The sequence below is a fragment of the Canis aureus genome, chromosome X (assembly GCF_053574225.1).
Source record: "Canis aureus isolate CA01 chromosome X, VMU_Caureus_v.1.0, whole genome shotgun sequence".
NCBI lineage: Eukaryota > Metazoa > Chordata > Mammalia > Carnivora > Canidae > Canis > Canis aureus.
The window spans coordinates 113453204-113472236 of record NC_135649.1 but is presented as its reverse complement, the minus strand read 5'-3'; the positions used below and the strand labels follow the sequence as shown (position 1 = coordinate 113472236).

General features: G+C 40.9%; 2 protein-coding genes across 6 annotated transcripts in view; one reads left to right on the top strand and one right to left on the bottom strand.

Annotated features, from left to right (window-relative positions):
- Positions 1 to 19033, bottom strand: part of LOC144308047 (uncharacterized) — a 404506-nt gene that overhangs the window by 303337 nt on the left and 82136 nt on the right. The window lies entirely within an intron of this gene.
- The window catches only part of GLRA2 (glycine receptor alpha 2), a 173599-nt gene that overhangs the window by 134352 nt on the left and 20214 nt on the right, over positions 1 to 19033 (top strand). For all 4 annotated transcript variants that reach the window (XM_077888189.1, XM_077888190.1, XM_077888188.1 and 1 more), the window contains one exon: positions 2901 to 3050. In XM_077888189.1, coding sequence (XP_077744315.1) covers positions 2901 to 3050 — 150 coding nt within the window. The remainder of the gene's footprint in view (positions 1 to 2900; positions 3051 to 19033) is intronic.

The window sequence follows — 19033 nt, the reverse complement described above, 5'->3', positions numbered from 1 at the left end:
TTGAAATTTAATACAAAGATGGAAAGATGGCCAGATACTTCCTTCATTCCTTCTGTCAATCAATCATTGATTTATCCATCCATCCTACATAGCTAATGCTTACTCACTATTTGCCAGGTCCTATGTTGGTGATACAAAGGTTAATAATATATAGAGCCTGTCTAAAAAACAAAACAAACGGCTTATGCTCTAGTGATAGGGTCAGAGAAGTTCATGGAGTAAAAAGGGACAGGTTCAACAGAGAAAGATGAGAAAGCAAAGGAAAGTGGCTCCTAACTCAGATGAGAGAAAGTAGTAAGGTTGGGGAGGCTTCCCAGGTGAGCTGGCATGAGTCAAGTACTGAAGGATTCTGAAGAGTCTGTGAATCAGAAAGAATGAGAATAAGTATCCCAGGTAGGAAAGGTGATATATTCAAAGTGCTGGAGATGATAAAGTGCTGGACCATTTTGTCACAACATATGTGGGACTGACCAGTAGTTCAGGTTGACTGAGACAAATAGTGTAAAGCAGATGGTATCCTTAAAAATAATAACTGGAATATATTAGGATTGTGGATTTTTATTTTCCTTGATCTTTCTCACTCTTCCAAAATTTCTCCATTAATAAAATCACATCCTTATGTACACAAATAATTGCAAATGTTTATATAGCACTTATTCTGTACCAAATACTATTCTAAGCACTTTGTATATATTAAGTGATCTTATCCACATAACTCTGAGATAGGTATTATTGTCCCTATTATACAGACAAGGATGGGAGGCAGAAAGAGGTTTAACAATTTGGCAAAATTATAGAGTTAGGAAAAGAGTGCTGTTTTCTACTTGGGTCATCTCACTCTGAAGCCTCTGCTTTTACATCTACTGTGTTACTACTAACTTTCTAAGTCAGAAGCCTGTTTTCCTATCATTTATTCCTATAATCCCATTCTAAGGACTGATCTAACAAATAATCAGAGATACAGCCAAATATTTTGGGGGAAGAACGTTCATAGCCCCAAATTTTATAGTGGCAAAAAATAGAACTAAAAATCACCTATATGCCCTATGATACAGAATTATTAATCATGGTCTGGACCATTATGCAAGTATGATTTAGAAGAAAGTTAAATGATGTAAGAAATGCTCACTATAAAGGTCAAAGAGAAATGTAAGATACAAACTATAATCCTAGTAGTGTGTGTGTGTGTGTGTGTGTGGTGGCGGGGGGGTGGGGGGAAAGGAAATCCACTAGTCAGACCGGTATCCAATTACAATCTTAGCTCTGCCATTTAATTAGCTCTGTGACCTTGGGTAATAATTTAACCCTTATGTACTCCAGTTTCCTCATCAGAAAATAAGGGTAATACAGTTATTGTAATGGCTAGAAAATACAGATAAAATGCTTACAATACTGGCTGGTAAATACCCAGTGTCTGCTATCAAAATAATTGGAAACCGTATTTAAAAGTTAGAGCTAGAGGTGCCTGGGTGGCTCAGCTGGTTAAGAGGCAGACTCTTGATTTGGGGTCAGGTAATGATCTCAGGGTCGTAGGATTGAGTCTGCATTGGACTCCGTGCTCAGGAGGGAGTCTGCAGGAGATTCTCTCTCTCCCTCTCCCTCTCCCCCAACCCCATGCATGCTCTTACATTCACAGGGTCTCTTTCTCACTCTCTGTCTCAAATAAATAAAACTTTTTTTAAAAGTTAGGGTGGGGTGCCTGGGTGACTCAGTCGGTTAAGTGTCTGACTCTTGATTTTGGCTCAAGTCATGATCTCAGAGTGGTGAGATGGAGCCCTGCATTGGCTGCCTGCTCAGCAGGGAGTCTGCTTCTCTCTCTCCCTTTGTCCTCCATCACATGTGCGCTCTCCCTCAATCTCTCTCTCTCTCTTAAATGAATAAGAAAATCTTTAAAAAAAATTTAGAGCTAGAGAGTACACATTCAGCTAGCAGTTTGATAAGCATCCTTTGTAGTCTGGGGTCCAGTAGGTTACAACATCATCTAGTTATTTTAAAAAATAATTGGGAATGAGGTAAGGTGAGTAGCACTTTCCATTGCAAGTAAAAACTATTTGCTTTCAGAATCTGATTTCTCAAACTTTAAAATTATATATACCGAACACTTGGCCAACCATAGAAAGTGCTATAAAATTTCCTTTTTAACCAGATACCTTCCCAAGACCAGAACCTGATGCTTTATTTGGGTTGAATATTTTTGAACTGTGATAGCTTAAAACTCTTTAGAAATTTGTTTTCAGGGCAGCCCGGGTGGCTCAGTGGTTTAGCGCCGCCTTCAGCCCAGGGCGTGATCCTGGAGACCTGGGATGGAGTCCCACATCGGGCTCCCTGCATGGAGCCTGCTTCTCCCTTGCCTGTGTCTCTGCCTCTCTCTCTCCTCTCTGTGTATTCTCATGAATAAATAAATAAAATCTTTAAAAAAAAAAGAAAGAAATTTGTTTTCATTGTCAGGACCACTAGATTGATGGAAATTACAAATAGGTTTTTGAAGGGCCCAAAGCCACACATGGCTTATTTCTCATCCAGGTTTGGGAATTATCTTAGTTACACTAGCTTTTAAATAGTAAGAAAAAAAATGGAAGGGAATAAGCAGTTTCAAAGTTTGTTTTGTTTTGTTTTCCATGAAGGAAATTCTTGTAGTGATCTTCGGAGCCGGTCTCCGGGATGAGGCTACTTGAGCAGATGGGCTATACTGAGAGAGATGAACAAGGGCCTGGGGCAGAGAGCATGTACTTTTCACTGCTCAGCCCCGAATCTGCAAAGTGGAATGGGAAATGCTTAAGCATTCTCTTAAGGAAAGGATAGAAAATCAAGGAAAATGAGGTATTCTGCTTCTCACAACATTAGGAACCCAATTTCCCCACAGGTTTTCACAGTGGCCCCCTCTTGTCTCTCTCTTTCAGGTGTCCTACGTAAAGGCGATTGACATCTGGATGGCGGTGTGCCTTCTGTTTGTGTTTGCTGCCTTACTGGAATATGCAGCAGTGAACTTTGTCTCCAGGCAACACAAGGAGTTCCTGCGGCTCCGGAGACGACAGAAGAGACAGAATAAGGTACAGTTGACCCTCAGCGCAGACAAAGTCAGGTAGAGCTTGAGGTAGTTAACCAGGCAATGTAATTCAGAAAATAGAATACATGATGAGCGAGATGCTAAGGTTCATTTTTGTCCTGATGTGTCCTACTATACTGGCTTATTGCTTAGGTTCGTCCTTTAAAATTGGGGCAGGGTTGTCACACTTAGCAAATAAAAACATAAGGCATGCAGTTAAACTTGAATTTTAGATAAATAAATAGCATTTGGTATAAATGTGTCCCAAATATTGCATAGGAGACACATATTAATATTAATAAATTATTTTATATTAATAAATTATTTGTTTATCTGAAATTAAGATTTTTACTGGGAGCCCTGTTTTATCAGGCAACTCTAATTGGAGATATATACTCAGTTTGACAAAACTGCCTGAAAATCCTGATTTTTTGAACATTAATAATTTGTGTATATGTGACTTTGTATACATAACTTCTTCGACTGACTTTTTCATCAATTGCTCTGGTTTATGTAAATAAGGTCCCTACCCAGGTTGGTCACAACTTGATAAATCCCATCAAACTGATCTCATTGTCTTGACTTAAATTTTAATGCATAAACTCAAATTTTACACTATCCAGAGTTTTGAGGGTTCAAATAGATGCTCAAAATCATTAGCTCCAGGTTCCTAAATTTTGCCTGCCCATTTGAATAGCCTGGGGATCTTTCAAATATCCCAAATCTTGGCCACACCCTATGGCAATTAAATCCCAATCTTGGGATGGGGCACACAGGAGTCAGGATTTCTGAAATTCCCCCCAGGTAATTTTAGTGTGTGTACGTGTTGGAAAAGCACCACCCTGGTTTATAATCCACTTTTATACAGGACACCAGACAGCTTGCACTTGTTTTCAGTTTCTGATTCTAGAAAAGAAACATGGCCTTTAATGTGGAGGATGCTAGTGCTTGTAACAATGTCACTAGAGAACTAAAGTTAAAGTTTAACACACAGTAAATGACAGATACTTTTCAAAATCTGTTCCTCTAAAATCTGAGAAATTAAACTTGCTATTGAAGCCATAGTTATATACAACTCTGTTGGAACAAAACGAAAAATGTTTCACTGTCAATGCTCCAAATACCTAGATGCAAAGCTAAACATTTATTGTGATTTAGACGTTGGTTATGTTGAGGAGCTTGCATGTGTATGAGCTCACAGAGTCCTGACCTCATCTACAGAAGTGTTTCCTGCACATACTCTGGACTGGTATCTGGCTGGTTGATCTGTTTCTCTTTTCTATCTCTTAGGAACATTTTGTTCTACCACAGCCTAGGGAAACACACACACATATTCTCTTTGCTGTATGCTATTGAGTATCAAGCCTTTCTCAGTTTTCTCTTCTTTGCCTTCTTGTTGATGATAACCATTTCTTCAACCTCATCCAGAGGAGTCTGCACAAAGTGGCACTTGTGCCATGCAGGAAATTACTAGAATGTGAGGGTATTTCAGCACATAAACTACATTCCCAGAATTCCCTGGCTTACATAGTAGATGGCCACTGACTGCATACTGTCTTAGACCAGAGATGGAAAATGAGTTTCATTTTGCTTCCCAATTCTGAATAATTGGTAGGACTTCCTTAGAATGCTTATGTGGAAGATTGTTGGGCTGTATTTGTATCTTATCGTAAGAGTCATATGGAACACTTGTTAAAAGTAGATTCTTGTACGTTTTCCCAAACCTCCGAATCAGAAGCTGTGGGGGTGGGGGGGCGGGCAGGGGGCGGGAACGGTCACTAAGAGTTAGTACTTTTCACAGGAGTCCCAAGTGAGTCATATTATAAGTTTGCAGAAACTTGGGCAATATTAGAGCAGTCAGGGGAAAAGAAGATGAAGTAGTAGAAAATGAGGTTAGAGGAACAGGTGATTTCAGATTCATATAGGACTTTGCAAGCCAGTATAAAGGGATGGATTTTATTCTAACTGACTAGAATTCACAGATTAGTTTCAACATAGCAAATGCCAGGCTATCAAGTGGATGGTCCATGGGGTCAAGAGTAGCAGCAGCAGATCAGTTAGGAGGCTATTGTAGAAATCTTCCAATTCATGAGCATGAAATGCCTTTCCATTTCTTTGTGTCCTCTTCGATTTCTTTCATCAGTATTTTAGTTTTCAGAGTACAGATCTCCCACCTCTTTGGTTAGGTTTATTCCTAGGTATCTTATTATTTTTGGTACCATTATAAATGGGATTGTTTACTTAATTTCTCTTTCTGCTGCTTCATTATGGGTGTATATAAATGCAACAGATTTCTGTATGTAGATTTTATATCTTGTGACTTTACTGAATTCATTTATCACTTCTAGAAGTTTTTTTTGGTGGAGTCTTTTGGATATATATATATATATATATATATATATATATATATATATAATTATGTCATCTACAAATAGTTAGTTTTACTTTACTACTTCCTTACCAAATTTGGATGCCCTTTATTTCTTTTTGTTGTCTGATTGCTGTGGCTAGGACTTCTAGTACTGTGCTGAATAAAAGTTGTGAGAGTGGACATCCTTATCTTGTTCCTGATCTTAGGGGGAAAGCTCTCAGTTTTTCCTCCTAGAGGATGATGTCAGCTGTGAGTTTTCATAGATGGCCTTTATTAGGTTGAAGTATGTTCCCTCTAAACCTACACTGTTGGAGTTTTTTTTTTTATCATAAATGGATATTGTACCTTGTCAAATGCTTTTTCTCCATCTATTGAAATGATCATATGGTTCTTATTCTTTCTTTTATTAATTGATTTGCAAACATGAAACCACCCTTGAAACCCAAAATTAAATCCCACTTGATCATGGTGAATGATTTTTTTAAATGTACTGTTGGATTTGGTTTGGTAGTATTTTGTTGAGAATTTTTACATCTATGTTCATCAGGGATATTGGGCTGTAGTTCTCTTTTTTAGTGGTGTCTTCAACTGGTTTTGGTATCAAGGTGATACTGGCCTCATGAAATGATTTTGGAGGTTCTCCTTCCTTTTCTATTTTTTAGAATACTTTGAAAAAATAGGTATTCAACAACATAAGAGACAAACAGGTGTTGGCAAGGACATGGAGAAAAAGGAACCCTTGTGCACTGTTGGTGGGAATGCAAACTGGTGCAGCTGCTGTGAAAAACAGTATGGAGGTTCCTCAAAAAGTTAAAGATAGAACTACCTGACAATCCAGCAACTGCACTGCTGGATATGTACCCCCAAAGTACAAAAACATTAATTCAAAGGGATACATGCACCCTTATGTTTATAGCAGCATGATTTACAATAGCCAAGATATGGAAGCAGCTCAAGTGTCCTTCGATTGATGAATGGATAAAGAAGATGTGGCGTATATACAATGGAATATTATTCAGCCATAAAAAATAACAAAATCTTGCCATTTGCAATGACATGGATGGAGCTAGAAAGTATTATACTAAGTCAAATAAGTCAGAGAAAGACAAATACCATATGATTTCACTCATATGAAAGTTAAGAAACAACAAACGAGCAAAGGGGAAAAAAAGAGAAAGATCAAGCAAGAAATAGACTTTTAATTATAGAGAACAAACTGATGGTTACCAGATGGGAGAAATTGGTGATGGGGATAAAGGAAGGCACTTGCCATGTTAAAACACTGTTGGTTAAAAAAAGACAATGGAGGAGTTGGAAGAGAGGAAGGGAAAGAAGGAGGGAGAGCAGGGCCATTAAGGGTGCTTCCAAGGGAGTTGTAGTGATCAAACAGGGACTCTAAGGTAGTAAAGTGAGAACATGAAGGGGACACTGGCTATTCACAGACTGGCCATTTCATTGAGGGGTCAACAACATGCTTAAATAAGAATATTAAAATAACTGTGCCAGAAGGACAGAAGCCAGTAATGAGTGGGAGAGATAAATAAATGCTCAAAAATCAAGATATCACAGGAGGTAAAGACAAGGACAAGGGTATGACCATGAGCATATGGCTCATGGTCAATTGGAGGGAAAACTGACAGTGAGGCAGTCAGGGAATTGGAAGGCCAGGGATGGGGCCAGTTATCCATTAGATTATTGAAGACGCTCAATGAAAAGTGGCATTAATGGGTATTGAGTTAATAATGAAATAGTTCCTAAAGTCATCAACTACTAAGGGCTGGAAGCTGGTAGATGACACCAGTGATAAAGGAAACCAGTGATGAAGCTGAAAGAGCTCAACTTCAGAGGCTCCAGAGGAGCTGGAGTTAAGGAAGAAAGAAAGCAAGAGAGTTTGGACACTGCAAAGAGGAGCAAGAAGGACACCTGAGATGGCTGACAGTGCTGGGCATTAAGGGGAGACTCCTTAGAGATGCCAGTTGGCACTGGTAGTCATTGCTTTGTCTTAAAAAAAACTGAGAAATCTAAGTTTAGGTGTTTTGCATGGAGATGTTCTGGAGTTCAACTGTGCATCTCAAAATGGCCATTTGAAATATGAAGCTTAATTAACAAATTTAAGACTTGATAACAAGGTGGGGAATAAAATAAATCATGTTTGGGCCTTTGTAGTCAAGGCTCTTATTTTCATTGAAAATTAACATTTTCAGAAAAAAAAAGATTAGGAGACATTTCCACTTATGTGTCCCTTAGGAAATGGTATCTTCTTCTCTAAGGTAGCACATTAAGTTTTTTTAAGTCAGAACCATGATAAGAAAAAAAATGGTAATGAGAGCTAACTCTGATTGAAGGCTTACTATATACCAGGCACTGTTCTAGGCACTTTCCATACAGTAGTTGCTTTAATCCCCATAACAACTAGGTGAATAGTGTGATCCTACAGCCCAGCTTCCTATGGGAAGTCCTGGTCTTGCATATTGTCCTGATGCCTTGGTGTAATCTAGCATTTGTTATGGATTATTCATTTTAAACAAATTATTAGTAGTTGCATTAAAACAAAATGAAATGGTTTTGGTTGATGTCTCTATCGGGTTTCTGCATGGCATAATCCTCTGGGGTGGGGGTATACACGTGCAGTGGACAAGTTCTCACTTTAACATGTAGTAAAATCTAAAAAATAACCATCACTATCCTTGGCTTCTTGACCCTTTCTGGAAGCAATGTCGTATCGCTCTCTTTCCAGGATACCTCAAAGGGAGATTGCTGGTCTCAAAATGAAGTACACTTTGACACAACTGACTGGGGACAAAGGATTCTGGCCTCTGTCAGTGGTGGGACACTGCTATCCTGTTGGCCACTTGGGGTGCCAGCCTTGGTCCATGACATGGCACACAAAGTCCATGATATCACTAGGCCACCACTTGGTGGGGTCAGTAGAACACATGGAAAATCATAGGTTCAATGGACAAAAAACAAAACAGACTGAGCAGTCTTGCTGTTGAGCATCTGAAAGTTAATGCCTTTGTCATTTTTTGCAAGATAACTCTATAATTTGATAATGCATTTTTATTTTGTAATAAATAACATCAGAGAGTTGTACTGTTAGTGCCATTTTCACTCTCAAAATTACCCTTGTTTGGATAAATTACATGGTCATCCTGTCAATGTGAAGGCAGTATTCTTATCTCCATTTTACAGATGAGAAAACTAAAACAAAGGTTCAGCAAAATGCCAAAGCCACACACACAGGTTTTCTGGCTCCAGAGTCCCTGATCTTAACTGCTATTGCTCAGAGTTCATGTTTTAGATCTTACATTATGATCCAGTATCCATCTCTGAGACACAGGCATACTTGAAACAAACACCTCTAATGTACTCTAATGATCTACTCTGTTTTTTCAATGTGAATGTGATTAGGGTAAGGCAAGTGAGATGAGCACACAAGTACAAGGGTCAGATCCTGTTTTTACTTAAAATTTTGATATTTTGTTCCCCTTGGATTTTTTTCATTAACAATGAAGTTTTTAAATCTGGCAATAAAATATTGACCTGGAGCACTTGGATTGTGGCACCCCCTTACCTTTTGGACCGGAGGCCTTAACACGCCCTAGTTCTGGCCCAGTTAGTCATGAACCACTAAATCCTCACAGACCCTAATAGATAGGTTGTGCCTGACTTAAAACAAAAACAAAACACCATTTTTAAATGTTCACTATTCCCAGTGAAAAAAAGTCTTGGGGAATGGAGCTCTGTAACACAATACAGGTTGATTATGTAAAAGGTAAAAAAACAAAAACAAAAAACCCCACAAGAGCAAATAATTTTCCACAATGACACTGGCATTAAGACTTATTCAAGGAAGATATTTACTGAGAGAATGCCTGAGATTACATTGACTTGCATGGGAAGAATGCCTGGTGTTTACCAAACAATCAAGTTATGAAATGGGGTCACTTTCAAGGAGGGGCCAGGGAGTTTTTGACTAGGTGTATTTGCTTAGATTATCTTTTCTACATCTCATGAAGCAGCCACTGTCAATTTTACTAAAGCAGAGTTTCTCAGAAACAATCAAGCCCAGATCTTCAACTGACAGAATTTGCAAATCCCTATGGTTGGGCCAACCCCAGTCTATCAGAAGCTGATGCCCTAGGTCTATGTGGTAAAATCCTGTATTTATGTTACTTCCTTAGTTCCAATAAGGAATTTTCGTACCATGTGATGTTTATAACAGCTTTCCTAGAAGAACTTTAAAGCCTCACCCGAGTTTCTTCCTTTCTTTTGTTTTTTCCTTTCTTTTTATTATCTGGCCACACCACACTTGACTTTTGGCAATGGGTCTGATTTTAGATACTCCCAGATGCCCACAGAGCCCTCACTTCTTTATTTTCAGTGACTAAACAGAAATTGTGGCTGCTTGAGAACACAGTTATGGTTTTTAGGCCACCTAATGATAAGCTGTCTTTGTTTTTAAAGATTTTATTTATTTATTTGAAAGAGAGAGAGCTAGTACACGAGTGGGGGGAGGGGCAGAGGGAGAAGGAGAAGCAGACTCCCCGCTGAGCAGGGAGCCAAATGTGGGGCTTGATCTCAGGACCCCTGGATCATGACCTGAGTGGCAGGCAGATGCTTAACCGATTGAGCCACCCAGGCGCCCCTCATTTTAATTCCAGCTAGTTAACCTGCAGTGTTATATTAGTTTCAGGTGGACAATATAGTGATTCAACATTTTCATACAACACCTGGTGCTCATCACCAGAAGCTGCCTTTTAAAAGGAATGTTGACACACTATTAAGACTTCAACCTCCCAGGGAGAAAATATGGGGCTTCAAACTGACCAGACAATAGGGTGAGAATGTGAGGCCCTGATTAAAAGGTCTCAGATGACAGTAAGTTGGCAAGGAAAGAATTCAGCACTCATTTTGCTGTGATTTTCTCCCCCGACCCCCTTATCTATCCTTTAACTCTTAGCTAATTTGCTAATTCCTCAAAAGATAATTTCCTGGTCCTACAAGGCTGAAATAATCCCACTCTTTCAAGCACCCTTTTCAAGTACCCAATTCGTTCCTTTTCATAACATGTGCCACTTTCTACCCACTGCTGTTCATGTTTCACGGAGGAATAGAAGATTGGAAAGATATCGGGAAATATTATTTAAGACACTTTACCTAGAAATACCTGAATCCTGATCTCAACCATCTTCTCATTGACCTTGAATGGAGATAAACCTACAAGGACAATAAACTATTTTTATTCAGCTTTAACTTCAAACCTGAAGGCAATGCCCCCAGGAGGGAAACAGCTTAGAAGCCCTCCTCTCTCTCTCTCTCCCTGTCTCCCTTCACTCAGGAGACCCAGAAGCCCTGAGCTATTTCCTCCTCACTGTTCCCAAAGCCTTAGATTTTCCCATTCCAATGGGAGGTGGGACCCCACTGGTGAGGGCCAGAAGACAAGGACCCTTAAAAAAAACAAACAAACACATAAACCTCTCTGTGCCTCAGTTTTCTCATCTGTAAAATGGAGTTAATAGTATTCACCTCATAAGATTTTGGTGAGAATAAAGTGAGTTCCTATGAGTAAAGCTCATACAATAAAAAAGCCATAGCACGTAGTAAAATTCTGTTTAGTGATTGTTCATTTTAGTATCTACTTTCTCCACCACTATATAACAGACTCTGGGTCATAAAGCTTTTGTTCAATTTAATGGGGAGCATTTTCTACAGATTAAAATTAAACATATTAAAATAGCTACATTTCTTCTCCCTCATTCTCATTCCTCTTATTTTTCTGTTTTTTTTTTAAGATTTTATTTATTTATTCATGAGAGGCACAGAGAGAGAGGCAGAGACACAGGCAGAGGGAGAAGCAGGCACCCTGTAGGGACCCAGCCGACGTGGGACTTGATCCCAGGATCACAACCTGAGCCAAAGGCAGGCACTCAACCTCTGAGCCACCCAGGTTTGAGGGTCTTTATTTTATTTTTTATTTTTTAAAAGATTTTATGTATTTATTCATGAGAGACACACAGAGAGAGAGGCAGAGACACGGGCAGAAGGAGAGGCAGGCTCCTCGCAGGGAGTCCGATGTGGGACTCAATCCTGGAACTGGGATCACGCCCTGAGCCAAAGGCAGACGCTCAACCGCTGAGCCACCCAGGAGTCCCTCCTCTTATCTTTCTTGTACAATGGAAAATTAGATTGCACAGTAAGATTCGACTCATGTACAGCGATTTTTATAATCATAGGATTGAAATAATGAGTTCGTACTTTTACTCTATAGTGTCTAAACAAGAGAAGTGGAAAGAATTAGGAGCAAGCTGAATTCTTCCATTCTGTCTCCCACTATTACAGGTTGTGGCTAAACTTCCTAAGTACAAGGGCACTTTTTCCAGTTGTAGATAACCCTTGAAGACCCCTCTAACCCAATTAGAATGTAAACTGACTCTAAAAGGCGACTATTGAAATGCAGATGTTGGGATCCCTGGGTGGCGCAGTGGTTTGGTGCCTGCCTTTGGCCCGGGCAGGATCCTGGAGACCCAGGATCAAGTCCCACGTCGGGCTCCCTGCATGGAGCCTGCTTCTCCCTCTGCCTGTGTCTCTGCCTCTCTGTCTCTCTCTGTGTGACTATCATGAATAAATAAATAAAATCTTAAAAAAAAAGAAATGCAGATGTTACTATGGCTAAGTCTAATCAACCCAACAAATCAAAGCAAATGAATCCGTTGAACCGTAAGTCAAAGGATCAACATATGAGAATCTTTCATAAGGTCTCTCATCTCTTTCCTCTCCAAAGGTGTAGAGTAGTAGTTCTCAGCCTGAGCAATTTTGCCCCCAATGGACACTGGCAATGTCTGGAGACAGGTTTGGTTGTCACATCTAAGGGACGGGTGCTATTGGCATTCTGTCTGTAGAGGCCAGGATACTGTTAAATTTCCTACTATGTACAGGGTAACTCCAAGCCCACCATAAAATGAAAAATTATCCACCTCTAAATGTTGATAGTGCCATGGTAGAGAAAACCCTGATTTAGAACATTGTTAGGACTATTTCATACTGAGAAGTATACCGTAATTATTTTATATTTCTTGTTTGCAAGGGTGACATGGTTTGCCTACATCTGCCCACTAAGTCAGGAGAGTGCTCTCAGTTCTGCAAACCTCAGAGTCAGTTCTCCATGATTCATATGTATGTGGGGCTCACTGGGTGATGGCCAGTTCTTCTCCTTATATTAGAAAAAGCAAGTTCTATCAGCAGCCTATCTTTAAAATTTTGATTTATTCAGATGCACACTCAGTTGAGTATGAAGGAAATCTCTATCTGATTGGCTTCATTAAAACATAAATCATAGGATCCACACACCACACACCCTAAGAAAACAAATCTATGATGCTATGCATAGCTTCATGCAGGAAGTAAGACAGGGCCCATATCTGGGAAATATTAAGTTCACATTCTGAATATCCAAATTCTGGGAGATGAAGATACTTGTATGTGGGGAGGAAAAAATTAACTTCTTTATCACACCCATTTAGGGAATGCTCAGTAGTGTTAATAGTCATAAGGAAAGCTTATTTTTAAGTTCAACCCCTGAACTTGTGTGGTTCAACAGGTGCACACAATGATGTTTAGTGTTAAAGAGAAAGAGAGGCAGTAGGACAGTGTTGAAAAGACTGACGATTTCATCCATTCTAGAAAGAATCTAGTGAGAATTTTTGAACTTGGAAGGTCACTAACCTGTGAGAATGCACATAAGAATCCTCACTACTTGGACCAGCCACAGGCACTGGAATTGACAACAGGCAATAACAAATACACTTGCCCACCTGCAGACTACCACTGGAGGATGGGCTCCCTCTTGATCTGCTCTAGATCACTATTTCTCTAACTTTGGTACACCTGAGAATCACCTGGAGGCCTAAGTAAAACAGATGCCTGGAACCCAGCCCTGAGCTTGACTCAGAGCCTGGGATGTTTCCAACAAGTGTGGGCCGGGTGCAGGTGATGCTGATGCTGCTAGTCTGGAGGGCCACACTGAGTACCGAGGGTCCAAAGAACCCCTAATATGGCCTTCAGTCATGAAAATGCTATGGGTACTTCATACCTTTGCTACTAACATACCCATAATCATGTCAAGGACATTAACCCCCATGATTCCATGTTGAAAAACAAGCCATTAAAAGATTAACAAAGAGAAAATAAAATACAAAGACATTTTTAGACTGGAAATCCCTACAGCTCTCCTTTCTCCTTAGGAAGGGAAGTCCATAATCTTAGCTTTTTTTTTTTTTTTTTTTTTAAAGAATACAGCCAAATGGCATGTGTTCTCCTTTGTCCTTTAGCATTTCCCCCTATGTTTGGTCACATGTTTGCGCACGGTGTTTAAAGAGGATTTTGTGGATCATTAATTAAGGTAACAACTGCTTCCTTAGCAAGCAGGATGTTGAAGAGTTGTAACTGCTTCCCCAGAGAGGTAGAAGGTGTGTTTGTTTTTTGTCTTAAAGGTTGAGGAGTTTAGATGAGGCTTTAACAGACCTGTGAGGATTAGGAGTTTGGACTTAATTGTGAAAGCCAGCAAGAGTAAATAAATGTCATGGTACTCCGTAATTCCCCTAGACCACCAGGGTAGAGAGCTGGTACTTGTCAGGGACACGGAGGCCTGAGATGTTCGTAAGGTGTTTTTCTTCCAAGCGTGTTCCATTTTGCTAGCTATTTTGACAGCCTTATTTTAGGACTTGCGGGATGCAATGCTCTTTTGCAGGATGCGAGATGATGTGCAGAAGCAGCCTGGCAGATGAAATATCTGTCTTTTTGGTATCTCCAATCCTTTCTTTCATCCCAGCCTGCTTACTGTCATCCCTATTTTCTTTTCCTCCTTCCTACTAGATCCTATTTTTCTATCCCTCATTTTCTTCCTAATTCTCTCATTCCCTTATCCTGAGTGTCATCTCCTCAGTCCATCTCATTTTACTCATTCATTCATGCACTCGGCGTAAACGTAGCACACACCTACTATGAGCCATGCACAAAGTCCAATGGATTCCGCTCTGGGGATGCTCACAGTCCAGGGAGAGGCAGACTAGTAAGCAGAAATACTTTCTATGTGCATAGGACATGCACTGGGATAGAGGCCAGAGGAGAGCCATGGAAACAGACCGGAGGGGCCCTGGGCTAAACACTGTCAGTGCTCCACCCATTACTCCCATGCCACTCCTTGTTTCTATATACAAGGATAGCTTAAGCTCTATAAGCTCTGCTCTGCTATGGTGTGGAGAGAAGGGGTTTTGGGCCCCAGAAGCATGCTCAACTCTTGCAGGGAAAGCTGGAAATACTGAGGACTCACTCCTGGAATAGCTCTCTGTCAATAATAGTCGGGGACTAGAGATAAATATCCCAGCTTCCTTGTCACTCTAAGGTATGTGGCTCTAAGGTACTGGCTCCCAGTGATTCCGAGTGGGATTGAGCCTGTCACCCATACTCTAACCTGCTTACCAATACACCTTGAATTGACGTGGTTTCTTTTCCTGTTTCACTTTCCCACTCTCTACTGGTGCCTCCTGAGATCACCTCCCAAATAAACTATATGCACTCAAATCCTTGTCTCAGGGCCTTCTAGAAAACTCCCACTAAGACAAGCACCAAACCAACACTTGGGCTCCCTCAGAGTTAACTAACAAGATGGGAGCCCAGAGAGCTGAGCAGGTGCCAGGCAAGGAAAGGCTCTACACCAGCCTAAGAACATTGGACTCCCTCCTCAAGGCAATGGGGAGAGACAAGTATGGCCTATGTGATGGTTCAGGAGGGGGTAGCAATGGCTATATAGTGTAAAGAGGAGAATAGAGCGCCTGGGTGGCTCAGTGGTTGAGCATCTGCCTTTGGCTCATGGTGTGATCCTGGGGTCCTGGGATTGAGTCCCACATCAAGCTCACTGCAGGAAACCTGCTTCTCCCTCTGCCTATGTCTCTGCTTCTCTCTCTCTGTCTCTCAGGAATGAATAAATAAAATCTTAAAAAAAGGAGAAGAATAACAATGAAAGGAGGACACTTTATACATAAATGAAAATGTGACCAATACAATAACAGGAGTTAACCACCACTTTTTCTTTTGCAATAAAACAGTTACCTCAGGTCTTTAACATCAATGATCCTTTATATATCTATAATCATCAAACTTAGCTGAAGCTCCAGTTTTGCATATAGACCCTTTTAAGAGACTTGCTACACAAAATTTTAAAAGGGAATTCAAAGTTAAAGTGAGAAGAAAAACTTATATCAACTAGTCTCCTTTTTGTGTTGTCTGTGTTTGGTTGGCTAGGATAGATAGACTCTAGGACAAATGGTTTCAATGCAGAAGCCATGTATTGTGCTACAAGCGAGGTTTAAGTGCAAGATTTGGCAAGGACCAAGGATACAGCAGGTCCTCCACTTGATAACACTTGGGAAGTGACCCCTCATTGGGTCTTGACACAGGAGTAGGAGTTGGACAGGTGAAAAAGGACTAAGAGGGATGTTCATGCCGAGGGAACAGTTACAGGAAGGTTGTCATGAAGAGATGGGCCCACCAGAACATGGGGGATATGGGGCCTTTGAGGGAGGAAAACTTGAGCTGAGTTTTACAAATACTATGATCATACTGGACTGTAGAAATAGCACGCCCTATAAAAAGGGTCAGGTTGGAATGAGGCACAAGATCAGGAAAATACTACTTCAGCATTTCTATTTAAACACACTCTTTGGGGCACCTGGGTGGTTCAGGCGGTTGTCAGACTTAATTTCAGCTCAGGTCTTGATCTCAGGGCCATGAGATTGAGCCCTGCGTCAGGCTCCGCACTCAGCGGGGAGTCTGCTTCTCCCTCTCCCTCTGCTCCCCCCACTCCCTGGCTCTCGCTCTCTCAAATAAATAAATAAAAACCTTAAAAACCACTTTTAATTGTATAATTAGTCTATGCTTACCTGAAAGCCCCTCCCTAGAGCATAGATCCTTATGAATACACAGTAGTTAATCTTTTTGTAATTTTGCTGGAATTACCTTTGTAAATCTGGCTGGGATACATACTATAACCTTTGCAAAGCTCTCCTTAAACAAGCATAAATATAGAAAGGTCTTTGTGAATTATTTGCAGTTAGAAATGCTTCTCATGGTTGCTGTCATATCACCACAAACTTAGTGGATTAAACCAAGACAAACTTAGAACCTATAATTCTGGAGGTAAGAAGCCCAATATGGGCCTCACTGTGCAAAAAATAAAAGTATTGGCAAGGATGCACTGCTTCTGCAGGCTTGTGGGGATTTTTGTGATTTGGAGGCCGATCAAGGAAAAAGCCACACCCATGATTGGAAGCGGCACACAACAAGCTGTATGGGATGCGCTTGGTAGGGTCGCCAGAGGGGAGAGTCACTTGCTGCATGAGATGGTTCGGAGGCTTTCAGCAAGGAGCTGCTACCCAGAAGGGAAGAGGGCAAAGGGACTCCCCGGGGAAAAGAGGCTTCCCAGTCTAGGTGCTGTCATCCAGCAGCATGCAGAAGTGTCTGTGTCAGCTTCCAAAGGCACGGCAGCTGGCGGTCTTAGAACCACAAGGCTCCCTGGTCAGCAGATGCTGAACACGGTTTCATGAGGTATGCAAAGCAGGCAGGCTTTAGATGGCTAGAGATCCGCTTGTTCGGGCCATTTTAAAAATTATTCACTAGGTAAAATTTGAGAGAGATGCCAGCAGGCTTTTGAGCTAATAGGTTTCAGCCCGCAGTGGAAAAAATAAACCACCCAAGGGGCCAATACATAGTGGCCACCTGTCTCACTTATGTAACAAAGTTCTAGGGAAGAATCTGATTTCTTGTTTTCTCCAACTTATAAAGGCCACCCATGTTCCCTGACTTACAGCCCCCTTTCTTCAAGGCCAGCAATGTTGTCTCTCTCTGACCTTTCTTCCATAGTCCCATCACCCTCTGACCAGAGCTGAGAAAGTTCTCCACGTTTTTTTTTTTAACATTTTATTTATTTGAGAGAGAAAGAGAAAGAGAGAAAGAGAGAGAGAGAGAATGTGTATGGGCAGGGTGGGGGGAGGTGGCACAAAGGGAGAAGCAGATTCCCCGCTGAGCAGGACCCTGAGATCACAACCTGAGCCAAAGGCAGACACTTAACCAACTGACCCACCTAGGTGCCTCAAGGTTTTCTGCTTTTAAGAGCCATGTGACTCAAGCTCTCCTGGATAATCCGGGGCCCTCTCTCCAATTCCTTAACTTAATCATACCTTGCAAACTCCCTTTGCCCTGTAAAGTAACATATTCACAGTTCCAGGGATTAGGACACAGACATCTTTGTAGCCATTATTCTGACTGCCACATACAGCAATGGTTTCCTGCGACTAGCTGAGAGTGTTTGCAGGCCACTCTAATATATTCCATCCATATTCGAAGCCACTGGAAATGCCAGGAGGTGAATGCCCCAGGAGTGGCCCTCAGCCAATGAGAGCTGGGGCTTGGTAGCCAAATACTGAGCTCCCTCACTCCTTGGTAGTTCAAGTCTGAGTGTCTCAGAGGTTTGAGGTCCATTTGCCAACAGTAATCTGCTGATGAGTCACACACCCTTTCTTGATTTTCCTCCTTTCCCTGTCCCATTTCCCCACTCGCTCTGCACTTCCAATACTACTACATCCCAAATAAACTACTTGCACACAAATCCTTGTCTCAGGGTGGTTTTGGAGAGAACAAAAGCAAACTGAGGTCCTATGCCTTTTGGCTAGGAGCCTGATGACAATTACAGTTCCATTTAACCCCATCCTCTGTCTCCTCACCAAATATCAAACAGACCCTGGAATATGTTTTGTGCCTGGAGTGTGGAAACAGACGGCTAAGGATCTAGAAGGAGCAATGAGTGGCGTCCCTAAAGCCAGAATAGTCATTTCTCCAAATTACAGAAAAACAATTGCATTCCATCTATTGCAACTTGCAGTTGGCACTGATAAAATATTTTGTGCTATTGGGTATTCCGAAGAACTTGACAGGTTTCACAATACAGTTCTATTTATTTACGTCCCTGAAATCAAGCCTATGCCTTCAGCTCTACTATCTTAGAAAGGCTATGATGGCAGATATCTTAAACATTCTCCTTTTACTGTCTAGCTCTTAATTGCTATAAAATTCTCCATGGTGATGCAAGCTGTAGTTACACGTACACATAACTGGACTCTTATAAGAAGATCAAACAGAACGAGAGAGAAGTCTGGTGCTTCCCTAATCGCAGTTTTAATTTGTCTTCTATCAATATTATTCTTCTTTGTAACAAGCTCATTTGGGGATGAAACACTTATACTGGAGTTATTCCCACCTGATTGAAGAATTATCACAAGCACGTGGAGCCTTCTAGAAAATAAATGATCCTGGCTCTGTGCAGAAGTGGGCATATGGAAATAGCCCTTATTTTCTTTGTTTTCACTATAAGCTGCTGGACAAACCGTAGAGTTCATTTATTCAAATATTTTTTTGAATGCTTGCTTTGTAAAGAGTTCTGTTTTAGATAAGGGGAAGTGAGGATATGAAAACTGCTTGAACTCTTTCCATGCAGCTGCAGAGTTCCATAAGAAGAAGAATTAAGTGCAAAATTTTTCTAATATGGGGTAGAGAATGTCAAG